Source organism: Stomoxys calcitrans, chromosome 2 (genome assembly GCF_963082655.1).
Source record: "Stomoxys calcitrans chromosome 2, idStoCalc2.1, whole genome shotgun sequence".
Lineage (NCBI taxonomy): Eukaryota > Metazoa > Arthropoda > Insecta > Diptera > Muscidae > Stomoxys > Stomoxys calcitrans.
In genome coordinates this window covers 16,077,880-16,093,717 of record NC_081553.1, presented here as the reverse complement: position 1 = coordinate 16,093,717, position 15,838 = coordinate 16,077,880, and the positions used below count along the sequence as shown (strand labels likewise).

At 40.3% G+C, this 15,838-nt stretch overlaps 2 protein-coding genes across 2 annotated transcripts; both read left to right on the top strand.

The window, feature by feature from the left end:
* The first annotated feature begins 3,119 nt into the window (after positions 1 to 3,119).
* Positions 3,120 to 8,946, top strand: LOC106083821 (DNA-binding protein Ets97D). The gene is made up of 8 exons (XM_013247076.2): positions 3,120 to 3,223; positions 4,066 to 4,390; positions 4,498 to 4,630; positions 4,695 to 4,764; positions 4,822 to 4,954; positions 5,018 to 5,316; positions 7,737 to 8,025; positions 8,100 to 8,946. The coding sequence occupies exons 2-8, from the start codon at positions 4,321 to 4,323 to the stop codon at positions 8,561 to 8,563; spliced, it is 1,458 nt and encodes a 485-aa protein (XP_013102530.1). The 5' UTR covers positions 3,120 to 3,223; positions 4,066 to 4,320; the 3' UTR covers positions 8,564 to 8,946.
* Positions 8,947 to 11,768: 2,822 nt separating this feature from the next.
* LOC106083823 (telomere-binding protein cav) lies at positions 11,769 to 14,233 on the top strand. Its single transcript, XM_013247077.2, has 2 exons — positions 11,769 to 11,895; positions 13,309 to 14,233. The coding sequence occupies exons 1-2, from the start codon at positions 11,809 to 11,811 to the stop codon at positions 14,149 to 14,151; spliced, it is 930 nt and encodes a 309-aa protein (XP_013102531.2). The 5' UTR covers positions 11,769 to 11,808; the 3' UTR covers positions 14,152 to 14,233.
* Positions 14,234 to 15,838: the final 1,605 nt, after the last annotated feature.

Genomic DNA, 15,838 nt, shown 5'->3' with positions numbered 1-15,838 from the left:
GTTATCAGCTGTTACTTTTAGCTTGCTTTAGAAAAAAGTCTAAAAAAAGTATATTTGATTAAAGTTCATTCTAAGTTTTATTAAAAATCCATTTACTTTCTTTTAAAAAATCCGCAATTACTTTTTGGGCAACCCAATACAATATAATACACACACACAACCAAAACTCGTTGACAGATAGTGCATTTCGCGTAATTATCTCGTGATAGAAAACAAATAAAAAAAGAGCTAAGTTCGGCCGGGCCGAATCTTATACCCTCCACCATGGATCGCATTTGTCGAGCTCTTGTCACGGTATCTCTTTTTAGGCAAACAAAGGACAAAATAAATGAATTGCTATGTTATTGGAACAATATCAAGTTATGGTTCATTTCGGACCATTATTAAACTGAATATTGGAGACCATAGTAGAAGTCATTGTGTAAAATTTCAGCCAAATCTAGTAAGAATTGCGCACTTTAGGGGTTGAAGAAGTAAAATAGGGAGATCGGTTTAAAGGGGAGCTGTATTAGGTTATAAACCGATTCATGCTATATTCGACACGTATGTTAAAGGTCATGAGAGAAGCCGTTGTCAAAAATTTCAGCCAAATCGAATAATACTTGCGCCCATTAGAGGCTCAAGAAGTTAAGATCCCATATCGGTTTATATGACAGTTATATCAGATTATGGATCGTTTTGAACCATTCTTAGCGCAGTTTTTGGAAGTCATAACAAAACACGTCGTGCAAAATTTCGGCCAAATCGTATAGGAATTGCGCACTCTTTACTCTTTCGAAAGTTAGCGTGCTTTCGACAGACAGACGGACGGACATGGCTAGTTCGACTTAAATTGTCATGACAATCAAGAATATATAAACTTTATGGGGTCTTAGACGAATATTTCGAGGAGTTACATACAGAATGACAAAATTAGTATACCCCCATCCTATGGTGGAGAGTATAAAAATAGAAGCTAATTTGCATTTGCATTAATTTTTCGTGAAGACGGTTTCATGTACAAAACTTCCTAAAATTGGGAAATAATTAATACAGATGTCTTTGTCTGGAAGTGTTTTCCTCTTTTCCAAAGCAAGGCCCATGGCGAAACAATTAATGAAGGTCTCATTTGTACAACAAACACAAATCATATAGTGCAATCCGCCATCTTGCCATCACGCTGATCGACGTTTTGCAACACACACAAAGAAATTTATGTGCGTTTTTGTATACGTGTGCGTACATGAGTTGAGAATATGTGAGAAAGAAGATTACAACAAAGAGAATGCAAACAAAAATCTAACATCTTAATACCGTCAAACCTGGCCGGCTGTTAGCAGCTGTTCGCGTGAGACCATCTAGAGCAAGACCTAAAATATCTCCATATTGCAAAGTTCGCATTTGCGAACTAGCAATAATGGAAAATATTTCTGAAAAATATTCATTACCCAAATTATTATTATTTTCTGGCTTTTCCTGTATTATAATGTGGCGCGCACATCTTTATATATACTTTTGATTTTTGCCAAACGTCAAAATTTTCAGTGTTAGTAAAAATTGTCGATTGACACTGCAAAATGATTTTTTTTTCTCACCAGTGTAAAAAACAACCCCTTCGTTATTTTTACATCTCACTATAGGAGATTGCAAGATATATTTATTTACAGGCAGTGGCAGTTGCCCAACAACAAAATGTTGAGTGCGCTAACTGTCAAAATCAGTGATTGGTGCAACTCTGCTTTTATGTATGTTACTAGTTCGCGCCATTTTTCGTTGTTTGTGTGTGTTATGATTCTTAACTATTATACACACACACAGGATTCACTAATAGAAGGTTAGGTCACATGCGAAACCATAAAGTGGATAGGGCCGATAAACATCATCAAGCTGTCAAATCTACCGATTGAAAAAGTCATCATATAGGAGAAAACGTAAACAAAGAAAGAATGTAAAAAGAGAACAAGTTGACATCCTCAATGCAAAGTACTGCTAAACATTGAAAAAAAATTGTATGTCGGCTGATCGCTTGGCTTAACCTTATTCAGTGAATCCTGACACACACGCAACCAAAACCCGTTGACAGATAGTGCACTTCGCGAGAAAAAAAATTGTACTCAGCTGCTTATGGTACCCTACCTGGTAATTATGTCATGCAGGATTCACTAATAGAAGGCAGGATTCACTAATAGAAGGTTAGGTCACATGCAAAAACACAAAGTGGATAGGCCCCATAAACATCATTAAGGATGTCAAATCTGACGATTGAAAATGTCATCATATAGGAGAAAACGTAAACAAAGAATGAATGTAAAAAGAGAACAAGTTGACATCCTCAATGCCAAGTACTGCCAAATAATAAAAAAAAGTATATCGGCTGATCGCTTGGCTTAACCTTATTCAGTGAATCCTGAATAGAAGGTTAGGTCACATGCAAAACACAAAGTGGATAGGCCCCATAAACATCATTAAGGATGTCAAATCTGACGATTGAAAATGTCATCATATAGGAGAAAACGTAAACAAAGAATGAATGTAAAAAGAGAACAAGTTGACATCCTCAATGCCAAGTACTGCCAAATATTAAAAAAAAAGTATATCGGCTGATCGCTTGGCTTAACCTTATTCAGTGAATCCTGTATGTCATGAGAGATTGCTATCATTCGACACACGCTCTTAATGATATTCATGGTGCCTATCCACTTTATGTTTGAGGTAGTGACCCAACCTTATATTAGTGAATCCAGGCAAAACTTTAGATTTACGTCAGGATTCACTGAATAAGGTTAAGCTAAGCGATCAGCCGACATACAATTTTTTTTAAATATTTGGCAGTACTTGGTATGGAGGATGTCAACTGGTTTGTTTTTTTTAACGAAAATATATTTTGTTTACGGTTTCTCCCATTTGATGACATTTTCAATCGGCAGCTTAATGATGTTCATGGGACCTATCTATGTTTTCGCAAGTGACCTAACCTTCTATTAGTGAATCCTTGATTACCGAAATCTCGTCGCAAATGTAGATTTGCGATAAGTGTAAACATTGTATTAGTTAACAACCAATCTTTAAGTGTGCTCCCCCTTTATTGCTTTGCTTTGCTTGTTGCTTCTTCTTTTCCTTGACATTCTGCTTAGAAATTTTTTGCTCCAAAGGAATTGAATTGTTTACTTCTGTTATTTGAGAATTACTATTAAAATTAATTAATAATTTGCTAAAACGAAAGTATATTTTGGGCCTAAAGCCGGTGAGTATTTAAAAGGACAAAACCTGTTGACCAGGATAACATCTTTTGTGTTCGCTGGACCCATTTATACCAGAATGAGAGCGACTCCGGAAACGGCGCGGTGGACATAGCTGAAAATTATTTATTAGCATTTTTGATTTAAATAAACAGGATGTAGTTAAAAAAAACATAGTTCCGGAAACAATATAAGGATACATTCGTGTAATTCACCCAAAAGTGTACTCTAAAAGTATGAAAGTCCATTGTATGGCACAGCTATACTAAAATAGTAATTGGTCGGAATGACAATGGCTAGCGCACTATTTCAAGGGAACAGGGACTTGATCTTGCTTCTTTTAGCAAAACGTTTATAAAACAACAAACATTTTTAGAATATGGAATAATTGTGCTAAAGATCAGTGCGTATTAACAATGCTTTTACCAATACAACCAAATGTTATATATGAGTGGAATGCACAATAACGTCGTAATATGAAATGTTATGTCGGTAATCCCCACCATTGGATAAATTTAGAAGTCATTTTCAAATTAGCCTCATTGCTTGTTCGGAATACGCATACAGCAGATGTTCTTTAGTTTCCTTCTTCGTAAGTTACTTGTCAATTACCATGTTTTCCAATCAGACAAGCCCCTTTCATGACGATGCGGTGAGTGAGACTTCTGTTATAGCCAATCGCAAAGCGATAGACCTCAAGTTTAGATTGGGCCAAATGATATGGAATGGTTACAACCCTCAATTTTTAACCATCAGTCGCAGTCATTCGAAAATTATCTCAAACTTAAAATATCAAATCGAATCTTATTACCATAATTCACATTTAAATATTCTCCATCTTTTGCAGCAAAAGCTGAAACTTATGCGACACTATATACACAATAAAATAAACGATCCGTCTGACTAGGATTAAATCGCTTAACATAGACGCAACATAATATTGCCTACGATGACATCGCCCTGTGGAACATCATATTGTAGCTACAAAAAGTACAACATTTAGAAAGTACATAAATAGCGAAGAGTATTTTGGCAGACGAAGGAGTAAGAACGAACCATTCAGAAAAGAAAGTACAGTACTGCTAAACAAATACATAAAAAAATGGAATCAAACGATTTAACACAACTATCGGAAGAGCTCATACAGCGATTGGGAAGTGGAGGTGACTTAGGTAAGTGTTTTTTTTTTAATCTAAAATTTAAGAAAATTTTTCATTGCCTAACCCAACGTTTAAATATTTTCTTATTGGCAATTTTTTTCCCTTTGTCTTCCTTCCAGAGGGTATGATGGCCAATGAGCTATTTCAACAGGATGATTTGTATATAAATCAAGATGATAGCAGTTCCAATGTAGGTTCTGATAATGAAATAATCATGCATATGGACATAAGAGAACCACTTCGAACGTTACAGTAAGTATATCCATGCAATTATAATTGAAGTGTAGTAAAATGATAAAATCCCTCTGGTTCATAGGAAATTATTAGAGAAAAAAGTAGGCCTCAGTCTGCAGGGTTACGAGTTTTGGCTGCAAGATGCCCAAGAGGTAAGCACTTAAAAATATAGCAACTATAATAAGCGATAACACAATTCTTTGTTTTAGTTGGAACCCCATAAAAACCTTGTTGACCAATGTGTTAAAGGCGAGGGCTTGGTACAAATAAATGTAGAAATCAAATATATCATAAAACGCATAAATATTCTTGATGTATTAAAACCAACAGAAGATGCTTTGGGTAAGAGAAAGAAACGAAAAAAGAAAATATAATTTTAATAATTCTTTCTTTTTCCCTTCTTAGCTGCCTTAGCTGCTGAGGAGGCCTACAAAACAGATGCGTCCACCGACGATGAGGCTCCTATACGTAGCAGTGAATCCCAAGATGACACTGAAGAAGAATCGAAACCTAAAAAGGCTAAACTCACAGAATTAACGCCCACCACTGCTTCTTCGCTCAAGGATAAGCCATGTCTTAATTGGGTTCTTGACAATAAATTTCGCCGAGAGCAGACTCGCCTTAAAATACCAGATGATCCTAATGCTTGGACAATGCCTCAAGTGAAATATTGGTTTCAGTGGGCTGTGCGAGAATTTAATTTGGTGAGTGGAAATTTGGTTCCTCAAAGGGCTATAACCAAAAAAAAAAAAAGTTTTAACCAAACTTACACCTCAGTAGTTTGGTGGACTCCGATGTAGAAAAAGTGCAACACAAGAATAATACAAACGGTTCATAGAACATGTTGTCTTGGCAAAGGCGGGGCGGCGATGAGGACTACGAATAATAGACTTAACAAAAATTTTGTTGTAGGTTAAAGCCGCAAAAAATTTTATGAAAATTTCCCTTAAACAAATTGCCTATGGTCATTCGTATAACTACCGATAGCCAGAGCGACCCGCTGCTAAAGCCAAAAAACGATTCGAAAAAGGTTAAAATCGTGCCGACTCATTTTTCTCCTTTCGCCAATAGTTAAGACATTGCAGTCACTAACCAAACAGAGCCTTGTTGATCATTAACAGGGATTTCTTGATTTGTATAGACGATACATGACGACTGCTTTGCACACCATCAATGCACATATTAGATGAAGTCTCAATTGGGTCAAGATATTTTATAGCACGGTCCTTGTGGCCCTTGACCTACCTAAGGCTTTCAATAAGGATAACCATGCCATGCTTTATAGGGACACGTTGAATTTGGGGTTCAAAAATAGACTCCGTAGACTGAAACAGGGTGATTCATAGGGTGGGGGATGTTGAACCTCCGTCGTCCTGTTGTTGTTGTTGTAGGCACATATTTACGTGAGGAGGTATCGCTTTTCGTTAAGCTTCTGTAATTGAGAAAGGCCATTCTGGTCCTTGGGACCTATCGAGCTGGGAACGTGATGGCCATTGGTTATTTAAAAGTGTCGATAATTCCCCTAATCGTATCGAGATAGACTCGATAGCAGGGCGCCGGAGTCGACCGGTGTTGAGTTTTTGAGCCTGGAGTCAAAATCGAAGTCAGCCGGAGTCGAAATTAAAGTCAGACTATTGACCCGGAGTCGGAGTTTGGTTCGGAGTTGAGAACACTTGCCCCAACTCCAAACCGCTCTCCGTATCCAAACCGCTCTTCGAATCCAAACCGCTCTCCGACTCCGGCTTAATACTCTAATTTAGACTGTTAGCCGGGGTTGGAGTCGAGGGTTAGAGCCCGCAGTCCTGCTCGTTAGACACTCAGTCAATCCTATGGCAGCCGGTTGTACGTCCCGGATGGACCAGATGGAGTTCTTCATCGGCAAGCGCTGACGCCTTAGTGTTACACACTTCTACAACAACAACAACATAGACACTCAATAATTAAGCAAGAGCCGATGTCATCCGGCCTCTCACTGAGATACCGCTGATTGTTCGCGACTCCAGTTACCGCTACACCGTATACATACGGAGCATTTCACTTTCCGCAACCTGTGGACGCGCCCAAGTAGCTCTCAGCTGAACGTCTCATGAGAACTATGACCGTTAGGAGGGTGTGGAATGGAAGGTTGTTAGAGGTTAAACCGTACCTGAGAAATCACCCCGCCTTGGAAACTCTCTATTTCACTCAGCGGTGTTTTGACTTCTTGTCCTTAAATTTTACAAACCCCTTGCCACATAGCTAATTGGTTGCTTGCTCGGATCTTTTCTAGTCTTCAATAGTGGGATCCGAAAATGGCCAGAGTATTTTCGGACATCGGGTACTATAGGGGTGATCAAAGATAGATGCCGTCTGTACCCAACGCCTTGGAGTGGCGATCCTTGTCAAACTTCTTAGATGAGCAAGCTCGTTCCGGGCCAAAGGACCAATCGCCGAGAGAACAAGATGGCCATTGGTTATTTAAAGGCACCAATAACTAGCCTTCTCCTATCGAGCATCATAGGCTCTCTGTATTTATGCAAGAGCCCGTGCCGCCCGGCTTCCAACTGAGACTCTCCACTCGATACCACTGATTGTCCGCGATTGTAGTTGCAGCTACTTCGCATGGAGCAATTCACTATCCGCAACCTGTGAAGGCGCCCGGTAGCTGCCAGCTAAGTTTCTCGTGACAGCGATGAACTCTACACAGTTTGAAGCTTAAAGTTCCAGTCTGTGTGGTGCAAATAGTTATCCCGAGCCGAAACGACTGTTGTTGTTCGGATAAGTCTCAGTAACGTCGACAAATGTGACTAAGGTCATCGAAACCCCTTTTAAATGAAACAGGATGTTTTCTATGGTAGGCACTGTTAAACCTCTACCCATCCTCTTGCCAATCCTGCCGCTGATTTCGCTGCAAAAAATCTTCTGCCGCGGTTCATTCACTACATGGATAGTGGAAGAGTCGATAATGTCCAGGACTGCAAAAATGCTGCTCTACTAAATGCGCAAAGCTATATCATCCATCAGAAGGCAAATGTCCTTGTAAATGCCTTTTTTGGAGATTTTTTCTACATCTCTAAATTTTAATTACAATGTGTTTATAAAATTTGTCCTCATTCGTTAATTATGTCCTTCGCTTTGTTTTTAGGTCGAGGGCCATATCAGCGATTGGTGCATATCGGGTCGACAGCTGTGCTCTCTCTCCCATGAAGAGTTTCGCAAGAAAATACCAACAGATCCGGGTAATGTTTTCTGGACCCACATACAATTGCTTAAGGAGTGTAAATTCGTCTCGGTGGTGCATAAGGCAGCCGAAACAGCGTTGGCCACAAACGAATCTAAATCAGCTATACCAGAGTCTCTGAGTGCAAATGCCATAAACATGTCAAGGGAGCCGAAAATTATGCGTAAGACATTCCATAATTTGAAAAAAGAAAGTGAGTTCGCAACGTCACAAGTACTAAACTAAACACTGAAAACATTCCTAACATTCCTCTCATGTTTGTTACAGCCGCTGCACTGAGCGAATTGAATATACAATCGAATAGTTTGGTCTCCCCCGGTCTGGGTCACACTTCATACGGTGTGGGCACCGGTAATAATGGTCAAGTACAGCTGTGGCAATTTTTACTCGAAATACTCACGGATCGTGACCATGTTGACATCATCCAGTGGGTGGGCGACGATGGTGAATTCAAGCTAACCGACCCTGAAAAAGTCGCCCGTTTATGGGGCGAAAAGAAAAATAAACCAGCCATGAATTATGAAAAACTCTCTAGGGCCTTACGTTACTACTATGATGGCGATATGATTTCCAAGGTGTCTGGCAAGAGATTTGCCTATAAATTCGATTGTGACCTTAAATTACTTATTGGCTATACAGCTGCCGAGTTGTCAGCATTGGTCAATGAAAAGTCCTTTGTAGATGAATCCGTCTACTTGGAGAAAATGAATTTGGAAGCTCATGAAGAATGACCTTGGGTTAAGGTAAAAGAGGAACCCCTATTCACATTACTGGAGGAACACATTATAGAGGAATGTGTGGAAATACAGCCGGACTGAAGTTCGGTGGAAGTTTTAAGGCAGATAATTATTATGTTTAAATTCTAGTATTTTATTTTTCTTCATTTTATTTAATTAACTCGTTATTGTTATTTTTTTTCATCCTTATATTGAACATACATATTGTTTTCAACGCTATCAACGTTCGTTCATCATTTACATTTTTTTATTTAAGTTTTTTTCTCTACAGAGACTGGTTTTACTTTGAAATTGTGCTGTTAAAAACAAACAAATCGTTGTCTTTTTTCCTTTTTTTATCATTTTTTTTTTTGATATCCTACAAATACAAAATACAAACTAAAAACTATTGATAACAATAATAACATGTTGTTGTAACAACAAAACGGGTTTATTGTTAAATTGAAGAAAATCTATATATGTATATTTTTAAAAATAAAATACAATTTTTTTACATACACAAAAACAAATGTTCAAATAAAAAGAAAAAAAAAATAACGTAGGATAGAAAAGTCTAAACCATATCATATTAGCTAGGATGGGAGCATTTGGTTTTCAAGAGCAATCACTACAACCACTGGATATCTATGCACCACACCGGTAGGAACTTTGGGCTCCGATCAGTGTGGGGTTCATTGTTGTCAAGGAAATGTCAGCCGAGATCTACCGGGCGCGTCCATAGGTTACATATAATGGAATGCTCCGTGGGTATACAGAGTAGCTGGAACTGCAGTTGTGGACAATCAGAGGTTTCGAGCGGAAAGTCTTAGTGAAAGGCCGGGCGGCGTAAGCTGTTGCTTTATATGACAAATGTGTTATTAGCGCCTTTAAATAACCAATGGCAATTATTTTCCCGCGGCGAACGGACCCATGTACCGGAACGATATTGAGATAGCAGATTGACGAGGATTGCAACTACACATGCTAATACATGGCTACACAACAACTATCATAAGTATCTATAAGGAAAACCTTGAAGAAGAATGCAAATCAATGCCGTTGGATAACTGTCGGAATTGGGGGCTTTGGCCTGCTGTTAATTCACTCTTGATATCGCCTCAACAAGGATGACAGTACCGCAACATAGCATTGACTGTTCCGAAGAGATGCGCAGCTTGTTCATTTCATTTAATTTCATACATCAATTTATTGCCCATTACGAGAGTGGTAGGACGACGATGAAAGACATTTGTTGTTGTCGTTGTAACCACATTTTCATGTGGAGGTGGCGATCGTCGTCAAGCTCCTGTGGGTGAGCAACCTCGTTCCGGTCTAAAGGAACGATCGCCGCGATAACAGGATGGCCATTGGTTATTTAAAGGCTTTATTAACTCGCTTCGTTTGTCATATCTTGTACTTGTACAAGAGCTGGTGCTGCCCGATCTCTCACTGTGACTCTCCGCTCGATACCGCTGATTGTCCGCGACTGCCGTTGCCGATAGTGGTATGCTCCATACGGAGTAACCATGGCTGTAACGATGCCCCCGGTAGCACGCAGCTACCACGCAGCAATAAACACCACACAGGTCGGACCTCAATGTTCCGGCCTGTATGGTGCTCAGAGCTATACCGAGATAGCTTTGTGCACAACAGCTATCCCTCATACGTGTTCTCTGAACCGATGTACAAACATCATAATTTACCAAATACCTATCCTCCATTCCACCCCCTAAAGACGGCACAGAGATCGTATCATATGCGGACGATTGTACGAACATGGCATCAGGCCCCCCACCCATTGTTGACATCTGCGATAAGTTGAACGTCTACCTCAACGCACTTGCCTCATATTTTGCGACAAGAAATCTGAAGAAATCTGCCACCAAATTTTCAGCCACATTGTTCAGTACAAATACGCGTGAGGTGAATACTGAGCTGACTGTGATGGTCGATAGAGAAATGATTCCGATCATCAAGTGTCCCAAAATTCTTGGCGTCACATTTGACAGCTCTTTCACATTCTCCGCACATGCCACAGCAATTTGCGATAAAGTCAAAAGTAGAAACAAGGTCCTTAAGTCACTTGCTGGCAGCACTTGGGGTGCAGACAAAGAAATCTTTTTGAACACGTACAAAGCAATTGGCCGGTCTGTGATATGTTATGCAGCGCCAGTGTGGCCTCGTTAACTTTGTGACACGCAGTGGAATAATATTCAGATCTGTCAGAATGCCGCCCTCCGAACTGCGACGGGCTGTCTCCTCAGTTCTCATGTGGAACACCTCCATCAGGAGACGAAGATCCTACCAGTGTGAAGACATAACTACATGCTGTCTGTGCAATACCTTTTGGGCTGTTATCGCAGAGACCATCCAAATCATCATCTTGTGGATAGATATCCACCGCTCAGAAGCCTTAAGGTAGATCTACATGATCTAGAGCATGAGGTTCACTGCTACAAGAGAGAACCTCTAGATCAAGCAGCATATCAAGCAGGTCTAGACAACATACATGCAGACACGGTAGCAGATGCGGTAAATGACTACCGGGTAAATGTAGGCCTTTGAGAATGACCGCCTTCCATTGCACCTGAAGAAATTGACCTCCCCCGGCAAACCAGAGTAGTTCTGGCTTAATAACGTTCCGGCAGATGCAGCCGCCTCAACTCTTACAGAGTAAGGATTGATGCCGACGTGCAAGATGTATGCCCCGGTTGTTACCAGGGACCGCACGATACACGTCAACTGTTTAACTGCCCAGCCAGACCCACTCGACTTAGACCCTGTGGCCACACCCCATCTTAGTCGCAGAGTTCCTGGGTCTTGACACAGAATCAAGCAGACGAAAGATAGAACACTATAAACTGCTACAACAACAACTATGATTGATTGTTTTCATTTACTCTTTTTAAGCCATTTATTTCACATGTTTTTAGCATGTACGTTTGTTTTTATATAGAGTTTGACAGCAGTTCACGTCAAAAGCCGAAAAGAGTACCAACCCTCAGTGTACAACATACTGCAACAACTCGCATTGTATAGTGTGTTCGAGCGATCTCAAGATTGTTCGAGCGATCTTATTGCGATGCTCGATTCAATTTTTTTTTTATTCTGTAAAAGTCGACTTCGACTTTTTCTAGTATTTGATAAATCGAAAATCGAAATTTAGTTCCTTACCATCACCATCATCATATGTTTGATTTGCTTTATACGAATTAAGGAATTGAGGCGGCAAAACTAAATTAAAATCAACGGAATAGGAGATGGATACACCATATTATAACCTCGAGGAAGAACAAATTCCAAGTGATTTAGATAAGGAGGTATTGTTGAAGATGGCCAAAAGATTGGTAAGTAGGATTATAAACCTGACAATAGCGGTTTTCATGCTACAATTGCATTAAACCGTTGACATCCTACCTTCGATTCCGTCGTCCTAAGCAATTTCCAAGTGTTTGCTTACTTATTAGGCTATCACCGAACGATTAGGCTGAACTGTATTTTACGGGGTTGTTTGCTGAAAAATCTAATTTTTTGCATACCTTTAATTTTGACCCCAGAGGAACCCGAAAATGAAGTTCGTTTTCGGTGTTCGGGCCCGTGGACCCCCCTAGGACCAAAACATTTTGCCCAACTTTGGTAGGTAAATAGATTTTTATTTTTAATAGTTTTGTCTATACAGAGTTTTATTTTAAATACTTTTGTCTATTCAGAGTTTTATTTAAAATAACAATAGCAAATTTTCCAAATATGGGTCAAAATCCTGAAAACCCCATAGGTCCTTCCCGGGACATTTGATTGCATATAATCGTACTCTACTAATCATTTGATACCCATATTGCATAGATTGGACTACTTCCCCCAAAGGGTGTTTTTTCACGGGCCCGAGCCCCAAAAACGGAATTCATATTCGGGTTCCTGGGTTCAAAATTAGGGGGTATGCCAAAAATTTGATTTTTTTGCGAACTACCACGTAAAATCAAGTTTTGCCCCTGCTTTCGTGATACATCCACAAGACCTAACTCTACCTTGGATTAGAGATTATCATGTCCTCCTTTGACGCTAAACGAACAACTTTAAATCCGGTCGCGAACATCAAAAAAGATGAGCGCTGGTTATCATCGCAATAATGCTGGCGAGTCTTCTCTCAGGTGCTGTAGTAAGCACATATTTGCATGTGGAGATCCCCGTCAAGTTCTTATAAGTGAGCAAACTCGTTTTTTCATTAGGACCGACTGGGGCGGGAACATAACTTAAAAACGCCCATAACTCGCTTTGTCATATCGAGCATCATAGACAATCAGTATTTAAAAAAGAGCAGCCCGACTTCTCTGTGAGTCTCCACTCGATACAGCTGATTGTCCGCGAACATTTCACTACTCCGTATGGAGGATAACTCCGAGGTTGGCTGTACTAAGGAGGTTCCTTATCATTTAGCTTAAATTTGAATCGGACTAAAGTCTGAGAAAAGCATCCCCGAGAGAAGTACACATCTGATCTTAAACTTGAATCGGACATTGATATGTGACAAGTTTGCCCCTCTTTCCTAATGGAATGTTGATGGGCAAAATTGCATTTGCATACCCGCTTTTCCTCTATAGAATATTCATAAAAAATTTTGCAATTTGCAGTTAATGCCTATGAAAATTAATTGCTCCACTTCTCAACTAACAGTAGCATTAATAGTAAAATTTTTCTCAGACAACTTCGTCATTAGTGGCTTATATTAACATCCTTTTCTCTCTTTTTTTAACCTCGCATAGGAACCAACTGAGGAAGACATAAAACGTCCAATGACTGATGAAGAGTTAAGAGAGCTGTGCCTCAAAGTAAAATGTCGTGTAGAAGCATACCGTTGGAATCCGGTGTATGTGTATAAAAGATATTTCGAAAAGAGAAACCGTTTCGCCAATAAACCACCCCAGGAGCAAAGGTATTTAATGGCTAAAGCGGTGAATCGTCACAAAGCAAAAATGCTGTATGACGAAGAGGAAATCAAAAAAGAACGTCGTCAGGAATGGATATTACGAAAGAAGGATAATTTACTATCGCTAGAGAGTTGGGCCTATGCTCGCGAACATGAAAATGACAATGTTTCCCGCAGTTCCCAAAGTATGGAATTACTTGAAGTTGCGGAATCTCCCATGGAAGAAGAGCACTTAGAAGAGGAACAGGAAGACTTTGAAACACCCACAATTGTTGATAGTGAATTCCTTATATCCCAAGCTGAATCTGAAATGTCAACATTGGACGATGATGCGAATATAGTTAAGACACACATTAATTATGAGGCACTAAATATGAGTGAGGCTGATCAAATACCCTTCGATGATGATGCCAATATAGTTGAAACACAACTAAATTATGAGGCACTTAATATGAGGGAGGGCGATCAAATACCATTAGTTAATTCTGAGGAACTTCGTGAGCGAGGCCTTAATAAGTCTATGTGTCAAATGTTCAATGCCAACACAGAATCAATGACCATTTGTGATTCCGAAGTATTAACACAGGACGCACAATCTCAAGATGTTCTAAGTAATAATTATGAAGAATTTGATGGTGGTGTACCATTGACTTCAACTCAATCCCAGGATAAAATTTAAATTAATTTTTTAATGTTTAAAGTGTGAATTAAAATGTTAAGTTTTTGTTTTTGTTAAGCGTTTAAAGTTAAGAGTGTTTCAAAGTTACTAACTAATAAAATTAAGTTTTCTAAGAATTTATTCTTTTATTGTAATATTTAGAAGGATCTAGGACACTTATGCGTGTAACGAAATGTTTACCACAGCTTGGTTGAGATGAAATGTGTGGAGTAGCAGTCAAATCTGCAAATGCTGAGATAGAGCTATGCCACGTACATTCATAGCCTGTGTGAAGTTGTGCCTCAGGCGATATGGCTGGAATTGGTCGAATATTGTCCGGCTACAATTCTTTGTTATGGCATTCTCTCCTAACGACCAGGATAAGGTTTTGTTAGAATAGATAAATAGCTTCATGTTGTGCACGGTGAATGAAGATACTCTCACCAGAATTAGAAAAGATGGCAGAAGTTCTCCAGACATCTCCATTCCATCACCAGTTCTGTTAAATGATGTATCCTGGGAACCTCTCTTTCTGTTGGGATCAGAGCATCTCATAATTTTCTCCATGGGCCGATCGTCGGACTTCATAATCTCGGATTGCCAGACGTATTTAGAAATCCGATGGCAATGGCTTCAGTGAGTACACCAGTCATTGCTTTAGTGGACTGCCACCTGTCCTATATATATGTGCGTTTTGCATTTGCATTTTGCAGTCGCGGACAATCAGCGGTATCGAGCGGAGAGTCTCAGTGGGAGCTCGGGTGGAACCGGTTCTTGCACAAATACTGAGTGCCTATGATGTTCGATATGACAAGGTGAGTTATTGGCGCCTTTAAATAACCAATGACAACTCTGTTCCCGCGGTGATCGGTCCTTTGTCCACCTACAAGAGCTTGACCAGGATCGCCACCTCCACATGAAAATGTGGTTACAACACCAACAACATCCACTTGCTTGACACTGACCGTTCGGAAAGCCCAGATTGAGCCCAATTCCCCGCCCAGGCAAAGGAACTAACAGACGAAACTCGTCGTCCAAGACATTGGTCTCCGGCGAAATTTCTAAGCTGATGCTGTTGTAGCCACATTTGTATGTGGAGGTAGCGATTCTTGTCAAGCTCCGTAGTTTATTTAAAGGCGTCCGAGATCTCTTTGGACGCACCCCGCCTTTGTTTCAGCGTTTGTGAATCTGGATATCCAGCAGAACTAAACAGACGAAAGATAGAACACAACACATTGCTACAAAAACAATCCCATGGCAGCCGGTTGTTCGTACCGGATTAACCCGATGGAACCTTTCATCTTCAAGGGCTGCCACCTCAGTGTACATGTTCGTCTTTTTCGTCATGGGAGAGGCACATTCCGGAGTGCCTTCTCCGCATGCTTCTGCTCCGTGCCGGGTTCTAGTTCTGTTCGGTATACCAGAACCGCCTCCATCACCGGTCGGTGTCGGTGAGGTGTAACCGGTGCATGGAGTGGGTACGTTTCCGATCTTGCTCTGGCCTCACTTCACTATGGGAGTATAGTCGTACTGGATATGTTGCAAAGTGCTGTGCGAACGTAGCCAGCAGTGGGTCACAAGCGTCATCGTCATCGCCTTCTGCGTCCTCGTCGTCGAACTATGTAACCCCCCGACCTCTCCCGTACGGCAATATACGCAACAGCAGCATCCCGGTCCCAATATTGCCAGGCCAGTGTCGGGAAGTGTA

Coding starts and splice junctions, on each gene's coding strand:
- LOC106083821 (XM_013247076.2), top strand. CDS start 4,321: ATGGAATCAAACGATTTAACACAACTATCGGAAGAGCTCATACAGCGA. Junction 4,391..4,497: donor GGGAAGTGGAGGTGACTTAG/GTAAGTGTTTTT, acceptor TCTTCCTTCCAG/AGGGTATGATGGCCAATGAG. Junction 4,955..5,017: donor ACCAACAGAAGATGCTTTGG/GTAAGAGAAAGA, acceptor TTCCCTTCTTAG/CTGCCTTAGCTGCTGAGGAG.
- LOC106083823 (XM_013247077.2), top strand. CDS start 11,809: ATGGATACACCATATTATAACCTCGAGGAAGAACAAATTCCAAGTGAT. Junction 11,896..13,308: donor TGAAGATGGCCAAAAGATTG/GTAAGTAGGATT, acceptor AACCTCGCATAG/GAACCAACTGAGGAAGACAT.